Raw genomic sequence first — 20,924 nt, 5'->3', positions numbered from 1 at the left:
TATGCTCCATATGGAAATACTGGTGGCCTCTTCTGGATTAGTGCTGGCCAATGCTGAATAAAAAGCATTTCGTAAGACTACTCTGAATCTTATTCAAAAACAACATAAAGCTCTATGCCCCTTTAGTCTTGCTTTAGGGTATTGGTGTTCTGAGACCTGATATATCCTTATCACTTTTTTCTTTTCAACTTTTCTTTATGTTTTTTTTCTATCACTCATTCTGGAATTATTTGACTCTAAAGATCTAGTTTATGCTTTTAGCTTTGGAATGCCCTATGCGCTGAAGATCTTGGGGGAATACAAATTATTGAAGCTAATTAGGAGAACAAGCTTTTACAGATTCTGAGGAAGAGTGAAAAGAAGCCTCTGGAACTTGCAAGGTGAACTTAGACAATGAGTGGGAAAGGATACAATTTAGACATGGGAGAACTCCATGACTACCCTACATTAGGTGCTGATAAACCTCAGAGAAGCTCAGTGCTGTTCAGAACTCATAAAGAATGACTCTTTAGATGTGTTGGATATTAAGGCCCCACACCTAAGTGAAAGCTCATTTACAAAGCAGTGTTCAGTTCTAGTCACCTTTCAATTGGAAGAATACTATCACCCCTGAGGCAATTCAACATAAGGCTGTCAAGTTGATCCAAGTTTTGGGAAAACTCCTTGTTCTGAGGAATGAGGTTAAAAGTTTAGTTTCGCTATACAAGAAGATCTTGCCCAATAGAATATTCAGTTGAATTGGAGTGAACAAAATTAATGCAGCCTAGAGGATTAGAAAGATGAAATGCAGTTAAACATCCAAAATTAAGCAGTAAAGGGAATCCGGGGTGAGAGCTATATCAGTGAACAAATAAAGCAAGCATATGAAATAAGACACCACTCTTATGTTAAAACAACTTTAGTGTAAATGTAGTTGCAGAACAGGTATGATAGTGACATCTGAATGAACAAAAGAAAGGAAGAGGGATGCAGTATCAGGACAGGAAAGGGGCAGATAGAGACGGACTTCAAGAACTGCCTTGTTAGTCTAAGGGTCCTTTTCCTGTTCAGCAAATTCTTTTGTTCTGTGTTCTTATCAATCCCACACCTTGCCTAAGTGAGAATGACAGACAAGCCATTCTTAACGACTTCCTAGCTTTTGAAACTATTTTGGTGTCAGGAGAGAAAGAGCCATGTTTAAATTGTTATAAGGATTGAGGTTTCTGTTGGCTCAGTAAATTTTCCACTCTGAGATGACAATTTTTGTTAGCAGAGAAACAGATTTGCCTGTTTGTGTGATCTGCATAATATTCCAGAAAAATGATACCCTTGTGGCACCTCTTTAGGACAGGGAAACAAATGCCAGTGCGGCTAGGGGGCTCCACAGACAGGCATTCCTTGCTGTGTCAGCAGGAGTGTGCTGGTATCTTCCTCCCCCAGAGACAGAGCACATCCTCTCCTTGGCACACCCACTTGCCATTAGCACAGGGAACCATTGTTCCCTGTGTGTCAAAGACTTGGCCACGCCCTATGCCGGGACAATGCTTTGACTCTACAGCCCTAGTCTCTAAGCACTGGTTATTTCCTTTCCTTTTAATTTCCTCCTTTGTAGGAGTGCATGAAATGAAGTTTTCTCTTTTGTTTGAAACAGAACATTTTGTAGGTGGTTACTGATGACATGTGCACTTTCAATTTCTCTTCAATGAGGTTTTCTTAAGCTCTGAAAGGTTGTACAACACACTGGAATTTGGTTCAAAACAAAGGTAAAACAAGTTCGAGGGATTCTATTTTTAGAGTGAATGTACATTTCATCAGGTAACCATTCTGTTTGAACATTTCTCTCTGAAAATGCCGCTTTCTATTATCTTTAGGTATACTTAACACGTCGAGTTTTGTCACCATAGAGAACGTGGACCACATTATAGTAACAACACCAAGCTAGAAGTTTTTATAAATTTAAAAAAGAAGGATGTTATGGTCTAACAATCTATAGGTCATTTCTTAATACAGGAACCTCTGTATTTAGAAATCCATCTATCCACTCATCCATCTACCCATCAATCGATATTTATTAAGCACCTACTTTGGTATAGTTGAAGATATTAAAAAAAAAAAGTCCTTATCCTAAATGAGTTTACAGTTTGGTAAATGGAGAAAGACATGTAAACAAATGAGTGTAATAAATTATGATAGGTGTTACAATATAATTATTATGTAGAGCATATAATGAAGATATAAAGGAAGGAGTAGAAATTTCAGTGGTAATGGTATATTGTTCAGAAATGGATTCATAGGTAGGGCTATAGTGGAGCTGAGTGTTAAAAAAATGTATAGGGGGACCATTTATAACAACATTTGTGTGTGCATGTGAGTGCACGTCAGTGAGTATGTTTATGTGTGTGCTTGCTTATGAGTTCATGTGTGCACTAAGGAGGTAGGGAGTCCTCCAGAACTCAAGACCCTGCAGGTCATGGAAGGTCTTGTAAGTCAGATATTCTGTAGGTATCTGGGATCTGCCATCAAAATGAGAGACTAACATGATGAGATTTGCCATTGATATGAGTCTCCATTTCTGAAATGAACTATTTCCTTGGGTGTGTTTTACCCTTGTTTTCCTTTTGAAACAAAGGATTTTGTTGTAAGAATAACATCTCAGATTTAATTCACTGTACCCTGGTTTGGGAAATGGCAACTGAAGGATGTCAGGGAGCCCAATGGAGATCTTTGAAGGTTGGCTTTGGGCATTCAGTAATAATATTTTCCCAGCCAGCTGGCAGAATGGGCCTACACACTGGGTGGCCAGGAATACTTACCACTTCCGTCGGTCGGTAGTATTTGAGATCCACAGTCACATGAACTTTGCCGGTCTCTTTACATCTGCCCACTTCATTTTCATTCTCTCCTTCCCACCTGTAAAAAAGATAAACACTTAATCAATCAGCCTTTAATTGCTTGTGAGCATTTGGTCATGCTTTAGTCCCTCAGGATGGCTCAGCCCTTTCTCTGCAGGAGTATGTGTAAGCTCAATAACTATAGAAACAAAGGCTGAAGTTTACCCTTGTTATTAGGGTGACAGTGACTTTCAAAGCTTTCCCAGATCTGTTTAGAAAAGGTAGGTTTCTTTTTTTCCTTTCTTTTTAAGAAAACCATGATGGGTTCAAAAGTGAGACTTTAGAAATGGACAAACTATTCAGAATAAGGAACTGAGAAACTTTCAGGGATTTTAAATATTTTGCACTTCTTTAGGCTATTCTTGAGAAAATCAATTATTATGAATTATTTTCTTCTGTCTCTCCTTTTTTTTTGTAGTTTTAGGGATATTTATTATAAATTCAATGCATTCCGGTTTGGAATAAGTTTCATACCCTAATTAACCATTTATTTCATCTCTGTTTTATATATAAATTCCTTTGCTTTATCCAGTCAGCAGTGGGTCTCATTAATAAATCTCAGATGATTAAATCTCCAAAAAGTGCACAATTAATTGGTTCACTTACTGATAAGAGAGGGTATATTAACATCTCTCCACTTCCTTTGATTCAGCTACAATGTTATTTGGACTCAAGTGTTTCTTCCTTAAACATCTACAGTTAACAACAGGGAAGAATCCCAATAATGGCCCCTCCAGTCCACACCATGCACTGTACAGAATATGCTCATGATTTCAAGACCAGCTTTTCACTGGAATTGCATTTTATGTTCTCATTTTTAGAGAAATAAAGCCATTGGCTTAATGCCGACCTCTGGATTTCTACAATCTAGAATCCAAACAACAGAAAATACTACATAATTTGAATTATTTTTACAAATGAAGCTTTTTGGCAAAGAAAGAAAAGAAAATACAAAGTAATGCTTGACTTCAATGTTTATCCTCAGAACTAGTTTGCTTTATCAGCTGGAGATGAATCCTATAACAACAAGATGATTTTGTATGCCCTCTGGATCAAAGTCACAGGGGGATTAAAGGAAAAAAATAAAGCATTAAATTAGTTGTTTGACTATGTGATTCACAGGTACTATTAAAGATGAACATTAAATGTTGATCATGGTTATATTTTGGACATAGGTTGGTATTAGAGACATAAACTGGCCTCACAAGCCTTATTTCTAAGTAATCATATGAATGTTCTACTCTAAATTCATTTTTTTGATACTGTAGGGATAATATGTCATCATTAGAGAAATAATCAGCTTATAAATATGCTAAATTTGCCATCGGATTCAAGGCAAATATGAAAAATACCCCAAAACACGAGAGAATTATAGTATAATTTGTTGAACAATATAAAATGGTACCACTGGCATTTTTCCAGGACTTCCTTTTTCATTGACTCAGAAAGGAATGTTTGGTAATTTACTTTATTGGTTTAATTTCTTACTGTTGATTAGACTGATTTAGCAGGATCAGAGCTAAGTTCTTGAAAAATTCACCTGAAAATGGTATGTGGATGTTCTAGACTATGTAGGCTAAAAATGCTGTAAAATGAGGAAACCTAAAGTGATGATAAACCCTGTACGTCTGTTATTGATAAAGTCCAAATTTTGGCTAATATCCACAGTAGGTGAGAATAACTGGTAAAGTAATAATTAAAAAAATACTTATCTAATTCTAAAGTTAATTGTTTAACTGAAACTTTTTCTTTGGTTAGGCTTTCAGTAAATGAAAGGATACTTGTATCATAAAAACATGTTTTAATTTATTTTTGTTCACATTTTATACTTGCAAAAAGACACAAGTTCAACACATACCTTTATGACAGTATCTCCAACTAAACCAAAAAGGTTTATGAAAATACTGTTTATAACTTTTCTGTTACCCCCGCTCCATTTGTAGCTAGGTACGTAAACCATGATGGGTCATGCTGACTTGTGTGTACACAATTGTGTAACACTGTCCTTTATACTGGTAAATCTGGTTAGATGTCCCAAACTTGAGAAATGATGATTCAAATCTATCTATTTATAATTAAAACTTTTTGAAACCATACACAGACACACATACATATTTAAGTTGATAAAGCCTTGGGAAAAACTTTAGACCTTTCCCTGACTGGGGCAGGAGCATGTGGAACAGAATAGGAACGAGGCTAGGCTAGCAGTGTCTAGACCAGGGGCCGGCAAACTGTTTCTGTAAAGAGCTAGGCTTTGCAGATCACACACAGTCTCTGTTACATTTTCTTCCTTTTCTCCTCCTCTTGCTTTCTCTTTTTCTTCTTTTTCCCCCTGTTTCTCTTTATTATCATTATCTTTTTTTTTTTTTTTTTTTTTTTAACTACCCCTTAGAACTGTAAAAATCTCCTCAGAGGACAGCAAAAAACAGGCCTCAGGTGGGGTTTCCCATGTAGGCCATAGATTGTCCACCCTTGCCTTAGGGGATGACTTAATGGTATACTGTCACCCTCAGTTAAAGGAAAGCATTTAATATCTATTCACACCAACACATTGCGTTGCTGGATCAGCTTACATTTTCTTGTCTACCACTGATTCTCTTTAATTGTTCTGCAGTCCTATGCTAACACTTGAAATCTGTAGCAGTAGCTGAAATGGGAAGAGACTGAAGGAAGGAATCTGCAAGTTAAACTTGAGTTTGATGCTACTTACTGCACCAGTGGGTATGAGCTTTTAGCAGGCCTTCTTTGCCTCTGTCTGAATATTTGCTGGGCTGCCATTTTGCAAATGCTGGCTACAGTCTAAACCACCTCTAAGGGCATGACATTGCCCCTACAATTAATACAGCTTCACTGAATAATCAACTGTAACCAGGAAATGGCTCAAAGCAGAACTAAGTTGGCAAAACCACTTTCTAATTTGCACTAGGTCTACATGAGGGCAGTAAGCAAAAGTTTCGGCCATGAGCCAAAAAACATTCAGTTACAACAATATATAAAACACTTGTATTAACAAGTAAAAGGTAACAGCTAACGTGTCCTAACAAGTAATATTATGACTTAAAGCAGAGCTGCAATGTCCATAAAATGACAGTACCTTGACAGGGAGTAAAGGATTTAGCTAATTAACAGGAATTGCTACCCAGTAATTTAGATCAACATTTCAATGAGCAGGGATCCTGTATAATTCAATTTTTAAAATAAACTGTTGGCTCCTAATAAACATTAAAAAGCCATAGAAAGCACTGAAGAATAGCAGAATCAAGCACAACAAAGCAAGATGAGATGCTATTAAAATCTCAACTAGGAATCCCTTTAAGGGACAACAAAAAACAAAGTCAATCATGTAAGCCAAGTTTAAGAGATAGCTAAAGTAGGGGAGGGGCGATGCACTCCTTGTAACTACAATGTGAATATCGCAAAAGCTCAGGAATTATTTTAAGAAACATTATTTCGTGAGGATACAAGGAGGTTGCCAGAAACTAAAACTTAGCAAATAACATAAAGTAGTCCTGGAAGAATTATTAGATTTTGGATAAAGCTGGTAGTTTTCACACACTTTTGCTTTTTCCCCAAACCCCTTTCAAAAAAGAAATAAACTCACAAGGGCTAAAAGAACAGGAAAGGAGAGAAACCAAATTCTAGAAGCTGGACAATAGATGAATGAGTGTTAAAGTACATAGCAGGAGCCCTAGAAAACCGACTCCTAAGCCAGTGGTGGGGAAGCCGAGAATAAATCCAATTTACACTTGTGGGAACCCACAAATACTTAGGAAGTGTGGGTTGATTACAGTTCTCCTTGAGAAGCAATTTGATGCCCAATCCCTTCCGAGATTCCACATCACTTGGCAACTGCTTCACCCTTTCGGGAGAAGTTTCTAGGATTGAAGGTTAGACCCAATGAAAGGTGGGTCGCCATGCTGAAAAGTAGGAAAAATAAGTAAAGTATGTATGCTGAATACTGAGACTCCCCAGCCAGCCCCAGGGAGGAGACTGGAGACTCTTCTTTGGGCATCAGAGATTCTCTAACTAAATGGCCCTGTCTGGTCACACGATAGTGACACATTTAACAAACTCTATGTTCTCAGAAACTCTCAATTAGCTTTTTAAGCCCCACTGTAAAACATATGCAGAAAACCAAGGTTTACCAGACAGACATGTGAGGAAAATCACATACATGAAAGACAGAAATCATAAATCAAAAAACAGCAACTGGAGGAAATGGAACAAATGAGGAAAATAATTAAACAAAACAAATATAAACTCACAAATACCACTATTAATATCTTCAGAGACATAAAAGAAATATATCAAAGGTATAAAAACAAGAAACTATGTAATGAAGGACAATTTAAAAAATTTAGAATCAGAAATTAAATATTGAAGAGAAGATTTTAAAAATAAAGATGTAGAAATCTCCCAGAAAGTAGAGCAAGAAGATGTAGATATGTAAAACCAGAAGGAAGAGAAGCAGAAGATGGCCTCAAGAGGTCAGGATTTCCAGAGATCACAAAAAAATGGAGCACAGCCAATAATTAAAGTAAATCAAGGAAGCTGATCAGAGCAAAAGAACATGCAATTCAGAAAGGAAAGACTTAAAAGAGGGCTCTAAATAATAAATGGGACTAGACCCACATTACATGAAATTTCAGAACACTGGGACAACGAGAAGGTCTACAGACTTCCAGAGAGAATACACAGGGAGTAGGAATCAGAATGGTTCCAGGTTTCCCACAGTAGCACTAAATTAAGAGGTAATGGAGCAAAGCCTTCAAAATTCTGAAGAAAAATTATTCCCAAACTTGAAATACATATCGGTCACCTTATTAATTTTGAGGACAGAATAAAGATATTTTCAGATATAGAGTAGGTCCTGCAACAACACTGTTTCATTATAACATTGGTAAGAAAAAAATGATTCTCAGCTGGGGGTACTATGTGTGTGGAGTCTGCATGTTCTCTTCACATCTGCCAGGGTTTCTCTGGGTACTCTGGTTCCCTCTAGCATCCCTAAGCTGTGCACGTGTCTACATTCTCCCAGTCTATGTGAGTGTTGGGTGTGTGTGATGTGCCCTGCAATGGAAGGGCGTCCTGTTCAAGGTGGGGTCTGCCTTGCACTCTGAGCTGCAGGGATGGCCACTCAGACCCTGAACTGGAATGAGTGGGGTGATCTTGTTTTTATTAATCTTTCTTAGAAGTATACATAGCTCACATTTATTTCAATGTTTCATATTAGAAGTGTTTTGGGTCTCTATTTAGAAGTTTGGTAATGTTTTTGTGACTAGAGATATGCTGTGGAAGCTTAACTGTTGCTGATACCAATTAGCCTATGGTAAAACTGGTTTTGTTATATGTTGTTTTGCTTAAAGTCATAGTTTCCAAGACCCAATAGATGAGATTAAGTGATGACTTACTGTACTTGGTCACAAATATTTGCATTCCTAATTAAGATTTTGCTTTGCCAAACCAGGAGTTTTTTAAAAGATACTAGGAAATAGGGAATCCAACTCAGAAGAGTGGCTAAGAGAACCCTCCTGATGAACATGAAGGCAGATCACAGAATGCCAACCCTCTGCCAGTTCATATGGGATCAGGTCAGAAGATTCTAGAGGCCCTGCTACAGGAAGACATGACTAATAGACTAACTCAAAGGCTGATTCGAAGCTGATTTAGATAGCTGGAGCAAAATTTAGGGTAGTGATAAATATATATAGAAAATATAGTAAATGGTGAAAGACAACAATTATTAGCTCTATGGTAAACAAATCACATGTACAGAAAAGAAAAAGTAATTGTTTACTGGATCGGTCATGATAATACACCACTAAATATGAAGCTAACCTAAAATTAAATAGAGGAGGCCAGTAGATAATATCTGGAAGGGGTAAAAATTGAGAGCCGGCAGTAAAAATGTTGTTTAGAAAGATGTAAGTAAATGCCAAAATAATCAGCTAAAACAGTATAACAGAGTACAATAAGATTTCCAGAGAGAGAGGGAGAATAGAAAAACATAGAGCAGAGCAAATACATACCTTGAGGTAAATCAAGACAATTTACCAGAGTAGAAAGGTATATACATTTGCAGACTGAAAGGGCCCACAGAATGTCCCAAATAGCATAGGACTAGCTATGAAAATGGAGGTAGGTAGGAAATGGCTGGGGTTTCTGATAATTCCTGTGGAATGATTAGAGTTTAAATTATGTGGAATAACTGGAAAAAAAAAACCTAATGAAGGAAAAAAAGTCATTACAAATATGAGCTTTACAAACCACAGACTCTGACTGACCAAGGCTCTTCCTCATAGCTCCCTCTACAATGCCTGCCAGGCCTCTGCCTGGACTCAGCCAAAGCTCTGCCCCAAGGTGTCTGCTCTGCTCATCTCCCTTAAAAACCTAGTGCTTCCTTCCCGCGGATTTCCTCCTCTCACACTGCCTTGTGGATATCCAGACGAGCTGATGTTTTTGGAGCTATTGACATTCTAGCTGCCATATCCTCCACAGAGAAAACCAACCACAGGGCACACAGATCAAGTCTGCAGAGACTGAAGAGGCGCCATCTAGGAAGAGGCGGGCAAACTGTAGATTGCTCTACCTAGGGAAATGAGGAGAGAGCTGTGTGGGCCAAAGGAGGGAGGGAGTGTCAAGGTTGCCGGACCCTGGGGAGAAGTCAAGGAGGATTTGAGAACGAAAATTAAACCATCAGGTTTAGTACCATGCAGGTCCCTGGAGATGTTAGAAAGAGCCACTTTGGAGTCAATGGGGCAGAGGCAGATTGGTGTGAGGTGAAGAGGGAATAAAACTGAGGAAAGGGAGACGGTGAGGAGGGGTGACTTTTTGGTACCTTTTGGCAGAAGAAGGAAATAAAAGGAAAGGCAGGGCCTAGAGGGAATTTTAAGGATGGCTGGATTTGAAAAAGTCAAGATGTTGATGGGAAGGAGCTATGAACGAGGCTGAAGGCAGAGGAGAGAGGGATAATTTATAGTTTCCTGAAGAGGCAGGAGGTGGGACTGTTCCCAGAAAGGAGTGAGGGATGACATGCTAGTGGAACAGGAGAGAGGAAGACAGGGTATAATTTTTGTATTCAGAGATGACTGCTTTAATCACAAGACCTACTCTAATTTCTCAAAGACAACATTAATGTAAAGGTTGTACTGTATATATGAGAACTTAAGTTGCACACAAGTCTTTCAGGTCACTTTTGAAATGGAAACTCCTTTGTTTCTATCCATGCTCAGTGTTTCTCCATTTTATATACTTATATTAATAATGATAATTGTTATTAAATAATGAGTTTCCAGCTCATTAATAAATAACCAACTACAACAAAAAGATAAAATTTAAATCCATTATACACACTGTTCATGTAGAAGGCTGTTCATGCTACTCGTTAGAGTAATGGCTACTTTTCTTCTGTGCTTTCCATGTAATGAGCCCTTTGTGAATGTCAGCTGATAAATCTCTACACCAAGAGTCAGGCAGGTAGCACAATCCGTAGTCTCTATGTGGGAGGAAAAAGAGTTAGAGGGCTGAACAATTTACAAAGTTTTCAAGGGTAAGGGCTCCGATCACACCTCTTTCTCACAAGGTTGGAATGAGCCAAATGGATAGGATGCCCTCTTAAAAGGACATCTCATTTTTACAGGGAGGCTCCAAAAAACATTTTCCATAAGAGTTGTTGATCAGTCAGTATTTACCTTGTATTCTTCTTTATATCACTATCACTGATAAACTATGAAATAAAGAGGCTCTGCTTTCAAATTGTCTTTTCTTATGTTTTATCTTCAGGAAATCAGATTGTTATGATTAACACAATGGTAAAAGCCTTGTATGGTCGTGCCTAATGAGAGTGGCTCAGGAGATCAAATAATAATAATAATAAAGGCTAGGGGCTGTTCTCATCTGTAAAAGTGGCAATGAAAGGAAATTCAAATGCACAGCTAGCTTGTAAATGAGTCTCAGTGTCTCTATGCTGTCTTTACATGGATTGCTAACCATGTTCTAGCCACCTGCTTTATTTTTGTTTAACTCAAGCTGTGGTGCTCCATTCTCAAAGAATGTAGGTGGAGTTTCTCCTGCTTTATAAGAGTAAGTGTAAACAAAATATATGGAGGTCTTACTAAGGGGTTGCGGTGGAAAGGTGGCAATTTAAGGACTAGTACTCAAATTCTGTAAGAGAGTCTCAGCCATGGTTCAGGTACTTCTGTCGTGTGTACCTCCTCCATTTGGCTAGCCTTATCTATGCATTTTCCTTATTCTCACCTCCCACAAATCTTCACTAAGTACCTACTATATGCCAGGAACGAAGCTAAGCCAGCCATGAGTAAGCAAGACATGGTCTTTGTCCTTAAGGGGCTTGAAGTCCAGTGACCACCACAATATAGTGTATTAATGATGGTAGAAGATAGACAGAATGCTGTTAGAAGACAAGGGAGAGCACCTAGCAAAAGTTGGTTGAAGGTAGGGGATGTCTAAGCTAAGACCTAGAGAATGCATACGGGGAAGCAGAGGGAGTAGTAGGTGTGGGTAACTCTTGATGTGCCCCAATGTAGTCAGGCTGGTCCAACCCAGTTTATCTGCTTGCCCATCACCCACATAGAGTTTACTAATTCCTACCTCCATGCATTTTCTCATGCCATTCCACCCACCTGGAATGCCTTCCTTCTTCTTAACTATCATCCATATCTCCCACTTTGGCCAAAGATCCATTTATATCTACCTTTCTGTAGACAACACTCCAATCTTGATTATGGTCCTATTACTTCATACTGCTATAAAGAATTTATACACATACCACCATCTATTTCTGTATATTTGTAAATAATGTGTTCTTATTGTTACCCAATTAGAGCCTACATTTTTCAAGGACAAGAAAATGCCTTTTGATTCTCTTAGATGAGTTTAGCTTTGAGAGAAAAATGAAGTGGGTGGAGAGCACATTTATTGAGCATTTACTTAGTCTTAGGTACTATGCTGGCTATTTAATCAGGTAACATACAGAGGTAGCAGTTACTTTGAGGATCTGATGAATCCTTAGTTAAGGAATTTAAATTGACCTGCTACTCAGTGAATTGCATCATCTATATACGAAATGGAATGAAGGTTGCTTCAGCCTCCAAGACACAGCATGACATCAGGGTGCAAATTATATCTTATACATGCTAATAATTAAAAAACCTGTGGCTTCAATAAAGGCTCACATCATTTTTGGCTGTTGTGTGTAAATATACATACACACATACACATATACACATATAAGTATACAGTACATTGGTTAGACATTTATATAGTTCATAAAATGATCCCCCCCCAAATTTTCCCTTCCTCCCATGACCCTCCACCTAGCCAACATATTAATGCTAACTGTATTCTCTATGCCATGCTCCCCATCCCTGTGACCATTCATCAGCTACTAATTTGTACTTCTTTAACCCTTCACCCATTTTCCAAGCCCCCAACCCCTTTCCTACGTCTGTCACCAAAGTGTCCACTATATTTGTGAGTCTGTTTTGATTAGTTTGTTCTTTTTATTCCTTAGATTCCGCATATAAGTGACATCATATAGTATTTATCTTTCTATCTGATTTAAATACTGTCTAGGTCTATCAAGGCAATATCTTTTTCCATCCCCTTCCTTTTAGTCTCTGTGTGTCTTTTAATCTGAAGTGGGTCTCTTGTAGGGGTCTTGTTTTCTTATCCATTCATCCACTCGTTTAGTTAAAGCACTTAATTCTTTTCCATTTGAGGTACTTATTGATAGGAATGTAGTTGTTACCATTCTTTATTTTTGTTTTTGATACACTTTTTTTTTTTTTTCTTAAAGAAGTCTCTCCAACACTTCTTGTAATACTGGAGTGGTGGTGATAAATTCCTTTAGCTTATTTTTTTCTTGGAAGTTCTTTATTTGTCCTTCAACTCTAAACGACAGCTTTGCTGGAGAAAGTATTCTTGGTTGTAGATACTGAGTCTTTATCATGTCGAATATTTTGAACCAAGCCCTTCTGTCCTGTATAGTTTCTTTTGAGAAATCAGCTGCCAGTCACATGGATGTTCCCTTGAAGGTAACTATTTGCTTTTCTCCTCCTGCTTTTAAGATTCTTTCTTTGTATTTAACCTTTGGCATTTTAATTATGATGTCTTGGTGTGGGCCTATTTAGATCCCTGGTTTTTGGTGTTCTCTGAGCTTCCTGGGGTTTTATGTCCATTTCCTTCACCAGGTTAGGGAAGTTTTCCATCATTATTTCTTCAAATAGCTGATCAACATCTCGTTTTCTTTAAGGTATGCTGATCAGATGGATATTTGGACCCATAATAGTATCCCATTTGCGCCTTATAGTCTTGGCATCTTTTTTTCTTGCCATTCTGATAGAGTGTCCTTGGCTTTCCCATCCTCTAGAGAGGGCATTTGATCCTCTTCTTTATCCACTTTGTTTATTTCATTTAACATATTTTTCATCTCAGATAACGTGTTCTTCATTTCAGACTGGTTTTCTTTTATAATTTCCATTTCCATTTTTATGTTTTTTTATGTCTTTGTTGAAGTTTTCACTGAATTTATCTACACTTCCCAAAAGTTCACTGAGCATCTTTATAACCAGTATTTTGAACTCTGTATCTGTTAGATTATGTCCATTATTTCTTGATCTCTGGATCTCATATGGTTTCTACTTCTTTGCCTTCCCATTTTGGCCTTTCTTTGTCTGTTTTATGTACTAAGCATAGCTCCTAAGTCTCCCGGTCTTATTAGTGTGGATTTGTGAAGTAGGTGTCCGGTGGCACAGTCCTCAGAGGGGTTCAGCTGCAGCCCAAATTCAGCCCAAGCCTCTGCCCCTCTGGGGCCACCTGTTAAGATTTAGCAAGCAATCCACCTATGCCGTGCTTATAGTTGTTTCAAAAGGCCACACCAGAAATGGAGGCCAGCTGCTTCTAGTGTGAGTCTAGGCATTGCTCAGCAAGGAACACTTGACTCGCTCAGGATACACCTGGATGTGGCTTGGGTGGGGCCTGGGTTGGGGGTGGCAAAGTTTCAGAGAATCCTCTGGGCAGAGCGACCTCTGTTATCCAGTTTATGATGTCTTGGCTATGGCGGTGCTGTGTCCGTGCACTGGGAGGGGGGAGGGCTCGACAAGGAACAGTGGATACCGCCAACACTTTGAACAGAGAGAGTCTCCCCTCAGCCCTCACTCTGACAATGTCTCCCTGTAAGTCCCCGGTGCCCCTTGCACCCAGCTGAATTGGCACTAGTGCTCAGAGTGAGCAGGTCCATCACCAGGAAAATCTGCTCACAGCCTCCATATCACTCAGCTGCTCAGGACTGGGCAGCCCTGTGCCCTCGTCCCATCCTACCTTCTGCCGTTGCCAGGTTATTTCTTGTATTTTTCCCTAGTCGTATGGCTTATTCATCTAGATCTCAGGTGATTTTTCCTTGCTGTTTGCTCCTTGTTTCCATCACAACTTCGATTTGGTTGCCAGAGAGATGAACAGAGCCTCTATCATCTATGCCATTTATTTCCCTCTTGTATATATTTTTTTATGGGTTAAAAACCCTAAGTATCTTAGAAGTTATAAATATAAAATGATAGTAGGGCTTAAATTTCCAGAAAGACAGAGTAGGGGACAAAGACAGAGAAGAAAGAAGGGCAGGAGGGAGTGGGAGAGATTCTCTTTCAATGGTAAGTTGACACTTATATGAAAAGTCCAAATCTCTTTATTAATACTAAATGTTATGTATATACTTTTAAAGGCTCGGGTCTATTTATTTCTAGAAAGTTCTCATAGTACTTACATTCAGGAATAATCTTTCTATGCAGGCTTTCTCACAGTGAATGATTTTTCTAGCTCTAATGACAGATTCTAAGCGGTGATGACTGAATGTGAGTTATATTTCCATCACTCAGTTGCACAGATTTCAACTTGGTATGGACATCAAAGAAACATATAGCAAGCTGTTAAGGTGGGAGGTAAAGCTATTAGGGAGCTCAGAGATAACTGATCTGAAAGCAGATGCACCTACGCACATTTAAAGGTATGAATCTTCCTAGAGGAAAAAATTCAGAGCCTCAGTGATTTTCCTTCTCCTGACTTTCCCCATAAGAACCCTTAGAAGTTCATCATGGGAAAATCTGCTCATCAAAAATGATTGGTAGGAAGTGTTTTCCCATAATGCAAACTAATGGTCATAGGCTCAGCCACAGGGATATAGAATTTACACTTTAGAACCTCCATACAATGGCTTTCCTCTTTTTACAGCTCTCTTCAGGCTCTTCCTCAGGGTCCAGAGTCCAGAAAGCCCACCCACCAAAAAACAATTCCCAATTAGAGATAGAATGTGCATGAAAACAAAATGTCTTGTTATGTGAGCTAGGAGGATTTTAGAAATCTGAGTTTCTTTTTAAATATATAATAATTGTTGCTCTTGTTTTTACTGAAAACGTAGAGACAGTATCACAAACTATCGTTTCCATTGGCTGAAAAATCTCTCTCCACCAAAACCCAAGCAGTAGATGGTGGATTTCACAGGGTTTGCAGGCTACTCTTACAACTCACTTCTCAAAATTTAACAAGATTGACAAAAAATTTGTCAAGACAAGTATTTGTTTATTTAGTTTAAGCTACTATCACTTTAATTGTAGGAGACAAGTGTTTCCTTTTCATGTTAGCAATAAATTGATGAGAAAGCGAAAGGCAAAACATAACAATGAAAAACAAAACAAGACAAAACAAAAAACAATGCAATCTCTGAATAAACAAACATACACCCTGTAATGTTCTTAGAAGAAAACATTTGTTGTCATGAGGGTGTTTTCTCAATAGTAATGACCAATTGGGAATTTAATTGACAAATATTATCTTAAATTTTAACGGGATTGCATGTGACATTGATCTGCTCCCCTAAATATCTTCTTCTGATCCAAACTCGAATGTGCTATTTTCTAAAAATTTCAAAGCAAAAATTATTTAAATGATGCCAAGACTTCAAGAGAAAATACCTGTGCCAATTCTAAATATAGATGGCAACACATTTTTCAAGTTTTTTTCAGTGAAAATTACAACAGATTTTCAAAAATAGTAGCAAATATGGGAGTGAGAATAAATCTTAAAACAGCTAAAGAGAGAATATTCCAGATATTGACTGGTGTATCTAATATGAAAGGCATGTAATATGAGGTTGAAGAGAAAGTCCAGAAGTTTAGAGAAAATATCACTTTCCTTTAAGAACATAAAACATAGCAGGTAAAAATGATGGGAGGGCAGAAAGTTTTCTGTCTTATTTGATGGCCCAGTGTACTAATTAAGCCCTCCTTCACCCTCTATACCCAATTGTTCACCAAATCCTGTTGATTCTGACTTCCTTAGGTTAGTCCATTCTCTCCAACTTCATGTCTTTGAAATAAATTCAGGTCTTTATCATCTTCCTTAGTAGCTTCCTGGGATAGAAAGCATGGTGGAGTCTCTATAGCTGTCACCACCACAAGAGGAGAAATAATGTCAAAGGAGTTCCTTATCACCTTGCCTGGGGAAGTTAGGGTGACCGTGGGCATTCTTGAAAAGACTTTCTCTACAAGCTGGCTTTTGGGCTCAGGTGAGTAGGTATAGGCATCTACTGGAGGCCAGCTGCTGTCAGCACTGAGAACACACTGCTGAATGAGATGAACAATAGTCCTATCTCCTTCCCTTACAGTGGTAGATCCTAAAGGGCAGGAAGTGCTCAAAGAACTAGAGGTGGTGCTACAGATTTGGGGTTGGGGGAATATGCTTCTAGTGACAGACTAAAATTGGATATAGTGAAAATTATCCTTGGAAGATCCTTCAAATCTTGCTTTTGTTCATCAGAACTGAGGCTCTCGAATGCCTAAAAGCCAAGATTTAGCTTCTTTTGTTCTCTTTGCATTATGGTTGAGGCTTCCCTTTCCCAGAGGCATGCAAGCCTGGGTCTGATTTGGTAAGTTGTTTGCTTCTGATGTGACTCCACTGTTTGTATGAAACCATCATATTACGAAGGTTTTTTTATTTTTTTTTTTTATTTTTTGAAGGATATAAATAAGAAGGATAAAAAGTATAAAAGCAAGGGCCCTTTGATTCAGGAATACTCAGTTTAGATTCTGGCTTTACCACATACTAACCGAGTAACCTTTGGAGGGTACTTAAATTCACTGTGCCTCAGTTTCCTTCTCAGTGAAACAGTACCCTCAGCTCTGGAATTAAATTGGATAGGTGTGCCAGCTCATGGCATACCTTTGGGTTATGATGAACATGTTCTTTTTGTCTACCTAGCACAATTTTTGTCTTTCTTCTAGAAATAATATTCCCCTGTTGGTAGAGATCCTGCTACTCTCCCACTCAAACCATGGACTTCTGTGGGGCTGCCTAGCACAGAATTCTCTCTACCAGACAATAGGAAAAGGCCCAGAAGCCTGCCCATATTCTGGCTTCAGTGATTGGTCTAGAGATGATCATAGGACACAATGGCCCCAGTCAGAATCCTTCCTCAGGTTTTCTGTAAGGGGATAGCTATCAAAAAAGATTCTATTCCTCTTTGACTATATTAGGTTGTGTCCCCAGAAATGCTATCAATGATGTCCTCTGCCATAGTGACATGCTGAGGGAATGAAGATGGCATTCCAAGAGCAATAGAGCCGAAAAGCAAGGAGCCCTGATAGAGCTCCAGATCCTGGACCCAAGTGTCCCTCAGGCTACTTTGAGTTCAGTTTCAGTCCCTTAAAAACAAACAAAAGAACTCTGACTAGTACAAATGTTCATTCACTTTTTTCTCCTTCCTAATATAAATATTTTCATTATGCTTAAGGCTTTGTTTTATTAGCATAGATATGTCACACATTAAAAAAATTAGAATTTTTATATATCATCCTTCATAATTTTTGGAGCTTAACAAAACATTCCTAATCATAAAATGTCATGCTTAATTCCTAAGAAAATACAAACAAAAAATGTACCTATTTTTAGAAAGTAAGACATTAAGTTACCTTCACTATAGAAGATATTCATTTATTCTGAAGTGTATATTTCAGTAAAAAACTTTGGAGGGTTATTTAATAGCAATATAAATTCTATATTAAAAAAATTTAAAATAAAAAAAATGAAAATAAAAAACAACCTCAATACCAATACAAACAATCTACATTTTTATGTCCATAAATAATATGGATAATTTCCTTGAAACATGAAATATCTTCTTTAAAAAATATGAGGGCATTAAGATAATATAGATCACTAAACTGCATTGCAAAGATTATTTAATATGTTCCTGCTTTTTATTTTTGTTCAATATTTTAACCCCAACATTGTATTTAAAATAAAAAAGACTACATTTTTTCCTTCCCATTCTTAATCTTCTCTAATTAATAATAGTTTCCTGAAAAACAAATTTATAAGTCAGGAAGCTAGGTAAAGAAGAAGAGAAAATATAGGTGAATGAAAAATGACTTATGTAAAGTGATTCTAATTAAAAATTTTGCTCTATATATTACAATTCTTAAAATTACCTCAAAACTACTTCAAACAAAGATATTGGTTATGGATTTATGGATTTTCAGTTATTGTTGGGATTTAAGCGACGTCAAATGTTTTAAAATGCTAAATGTTACAGAAAATCATGTTAAATATTTTCAAAAAGATAACCTTTTAGAAATTCTCCAATTTCCAAAGTTATTTTGACAGACTGCTATTATAATTTTTGAAGTAAGCAAACTATAAATTAAATTGTTAGTTCATTTGAAAGAACCCAACTCATCAAGAACTGGTGGGACTGAGTACGTAATGATTACTGGATAAACCACAGTGTTCCTTAGGCTCTGAGGTGACTCATTAGCAAATCATAGCATCTCAGATTAGAGATTAGTTTAGTTATGTTTGGACCAGAAACAATTTCCAGAAACTCATACTTCGGAGATTCCAGTCTTCTTTTGGTCTATCTCCTTCAAAGCATGTGAAAGAGAAAAGGGTAGGTTTGACTTGTTTTTAAATGTCTTCATCTCATCTGTGAGCATTTTTGAACTTATTAATGGCATGAATAAAAAGTCCAGAGAACTCTTTTTACCTCAATTTATCATATGATAAGTTTGATCCAATTGGAATTAAATTCAACTAGCATTTAAATGATCTTAAGAATACTGGGTATGGAAGGAATGGAAGGAAAAAAGGAAAAAAGACTGAACCAGTTGCAGGTACTCACTGAACTGTTCTCATGGGAAACCCTAGAATTTTTAAGTCTTTACATTTTTAGGAAATTACTTCCCCCTGCCACCCCTGCAATCCCCTAACTTCCCAAAATACTTTTTTACATTATTGATTCTGTTGATCTATTCACTAAACATCTCACTGTGCTGGGAGGAATGAAAGGTACAGAAAGAACCAGATTTTGCCCTTGAGGACCGTCTTGTCTACTAGAGAAGTTAAAAGTCACAGAGGACTAAAAACAAGGTTGAAAATGATAAGGAACTGGACGTGGTGAGTGTCAAAGTTCATTTTAAACTTGAGGTTCTATAGTTCTCTCAGAATTTGCTACTCAAAGTGTGGTCCACGGATCAGTAGCATTGCATTATTTGATATCTCGTTAGAAATTCAGAATCTCAAACCCTGCCTAGACCTACTCATTCCAAATCTGCATTTTAACAAGGTCCCCAGGTGATTCACAGAACACTAAATTTGAGAACCTCAGCTCTAAAGGAAAAAAGAGAGGAAAAGGTGTTATAATTATGATAAGTGGCCAATTACTTCTCAGAAGGGGTCAGGTGTCAGAGACAAAGAGATGGCTCATTAGATCTGCAACCTTTAACTAAAGTTGGGCAAGATGGTTCTTCCCCCTACAATTGCCTTTCTCTGTTAAAATTCCTTCTGGTCACATGAGCATAAAACATTAGTGTGACTTTCTTTACTTTTTCTTGTCTCCGAACTTCAGTTGCCCAATATTACAGTTTCTACCTTTTACTTATCCCTTGTAGTCATTATTGACAAATGTCATTTTCAATCAATTACCCATTTCATTAATAGCAAACACACATAGAGCTTAGAACTTATCAGGCACTGTTTTAGGTGCTTTACATATTTTAACTCACTTAATCTTCACATCACCCCTGTGAAGTAGGAACTCTTAATATCCCTTTTACAGTTGGAAAATGGAGACAGGATAAATAAGTTCCCCAAGAAACTGCAGAGCTGGGATTCAAACCCAGAGAATGTGGTGCTGGGACTGCATTTTATGGCATATGACATTATGCCTTATTATGTACACATAAGGATGAATGTCTCAGGAATGGAAATGACCAAGTCATGAAATAAATTAAAACACCATAATTGAGAGAAAGAGGTATGCACTCCTGAAGGTCTAGAAAAGTATGTTTCCTCAAGTTGTAATAAAACTATCAGTTAATAAGGTACAATACTATCCTTGGCCTTCTAAGCTTTGCTCAGATCCCAGTATGTTTTCTTTGCTCAGTTCTGCCTAACTTCCAACTGTGCAGACACTGTTCCCAAGAAGAACTCCTTGGCCTGGACAAAAGCTCACAGATGCAAAGGGGTTCTGAAGCTCAAGGGGCAGCCTTGGCCCTAGCACATGGAATTGCCTGTGGCCTCCCTGTTCTTCTTCCAGCTGAGATCGGTATGCTGATGCACCGAGCCCAAAGAAGATCCAGAGGAAGGAAATTGAAAAAAAATAAACAATAGAACATAACTTGCAGACAGCATTCACAAAGCCATCATGATTTTATTATCTGGCCCTGAGAAGGAATTTTATATTTTCAGACAAACTATGAAGAGTATGCATTGTAAACATTCTGTTCTCTCAACTCCAGTGACATGACACAGAAAGACCTGAAACAGGTACTGGGCTCACAGGTGATAACTGCCACCAGTGTGATACACTGTCACTCAGAAAACCTCATTAAAGCAAGGTCTTAAGGTAATTTAGAATGAACAGCATCTCACATCCATCTCTCTTTTCCAGAAGAATTTGGGAAAAGTTTTTGATGTCACCAAAATTTTATATATCACTCAAAGGCAATTTTTAATATACTACTAAAAGTTTTATTTGTGGTTTAGTCC

The 20,924-nt window shown here is 37.7% G+C and overlaps 1 protein-coding gene across 5 annotated transcripts in view; it reads right to left on the bottom strand.

The window, feature by feature from the left end:
* GMDS (GDP-mannose 4,6-dehydratase) overlaps window positions 1-20,924 on the bottom strand; it is a 589,931-nt gene that overhangs the window by 97,461 nt on the left and 471,546 nt on the right. For all 5 annotated transcript variants that reach the window (XM_036237561.1, XM_016124269.2, XM_016124272.2 and 2 more), the window contains exon 9: window positions 2,793-2,889. In XM_036237561.1, the coding sequence (XP_036093454.1) occupies window positions 2,793-2,889 (97 nt within the window). The remainder of the gene's footprint in view (window positions 1-2,792; window positions 2,890-20,924) is intronic.

Source organism: Rousettus aegyptiacus, unplaced genomic scaffold (assembly GCF_014176215.1).
Source record: "Rousettus aegyptiacus isolate mRouAeg1 unplaced genomic scaffold, mRouAeg1.p scaffold_m13_p_1, whole genome shotgun sequence".
NCBI lineage: Eukaryota > Metazoa > Chordata > Mammalia > Chiroptera > Pteropodidae > Rousettus > Rousettus aegyptiacus.
This window is presented reverse-complemented; position numbering and strand designations above follow the sequence as displayed.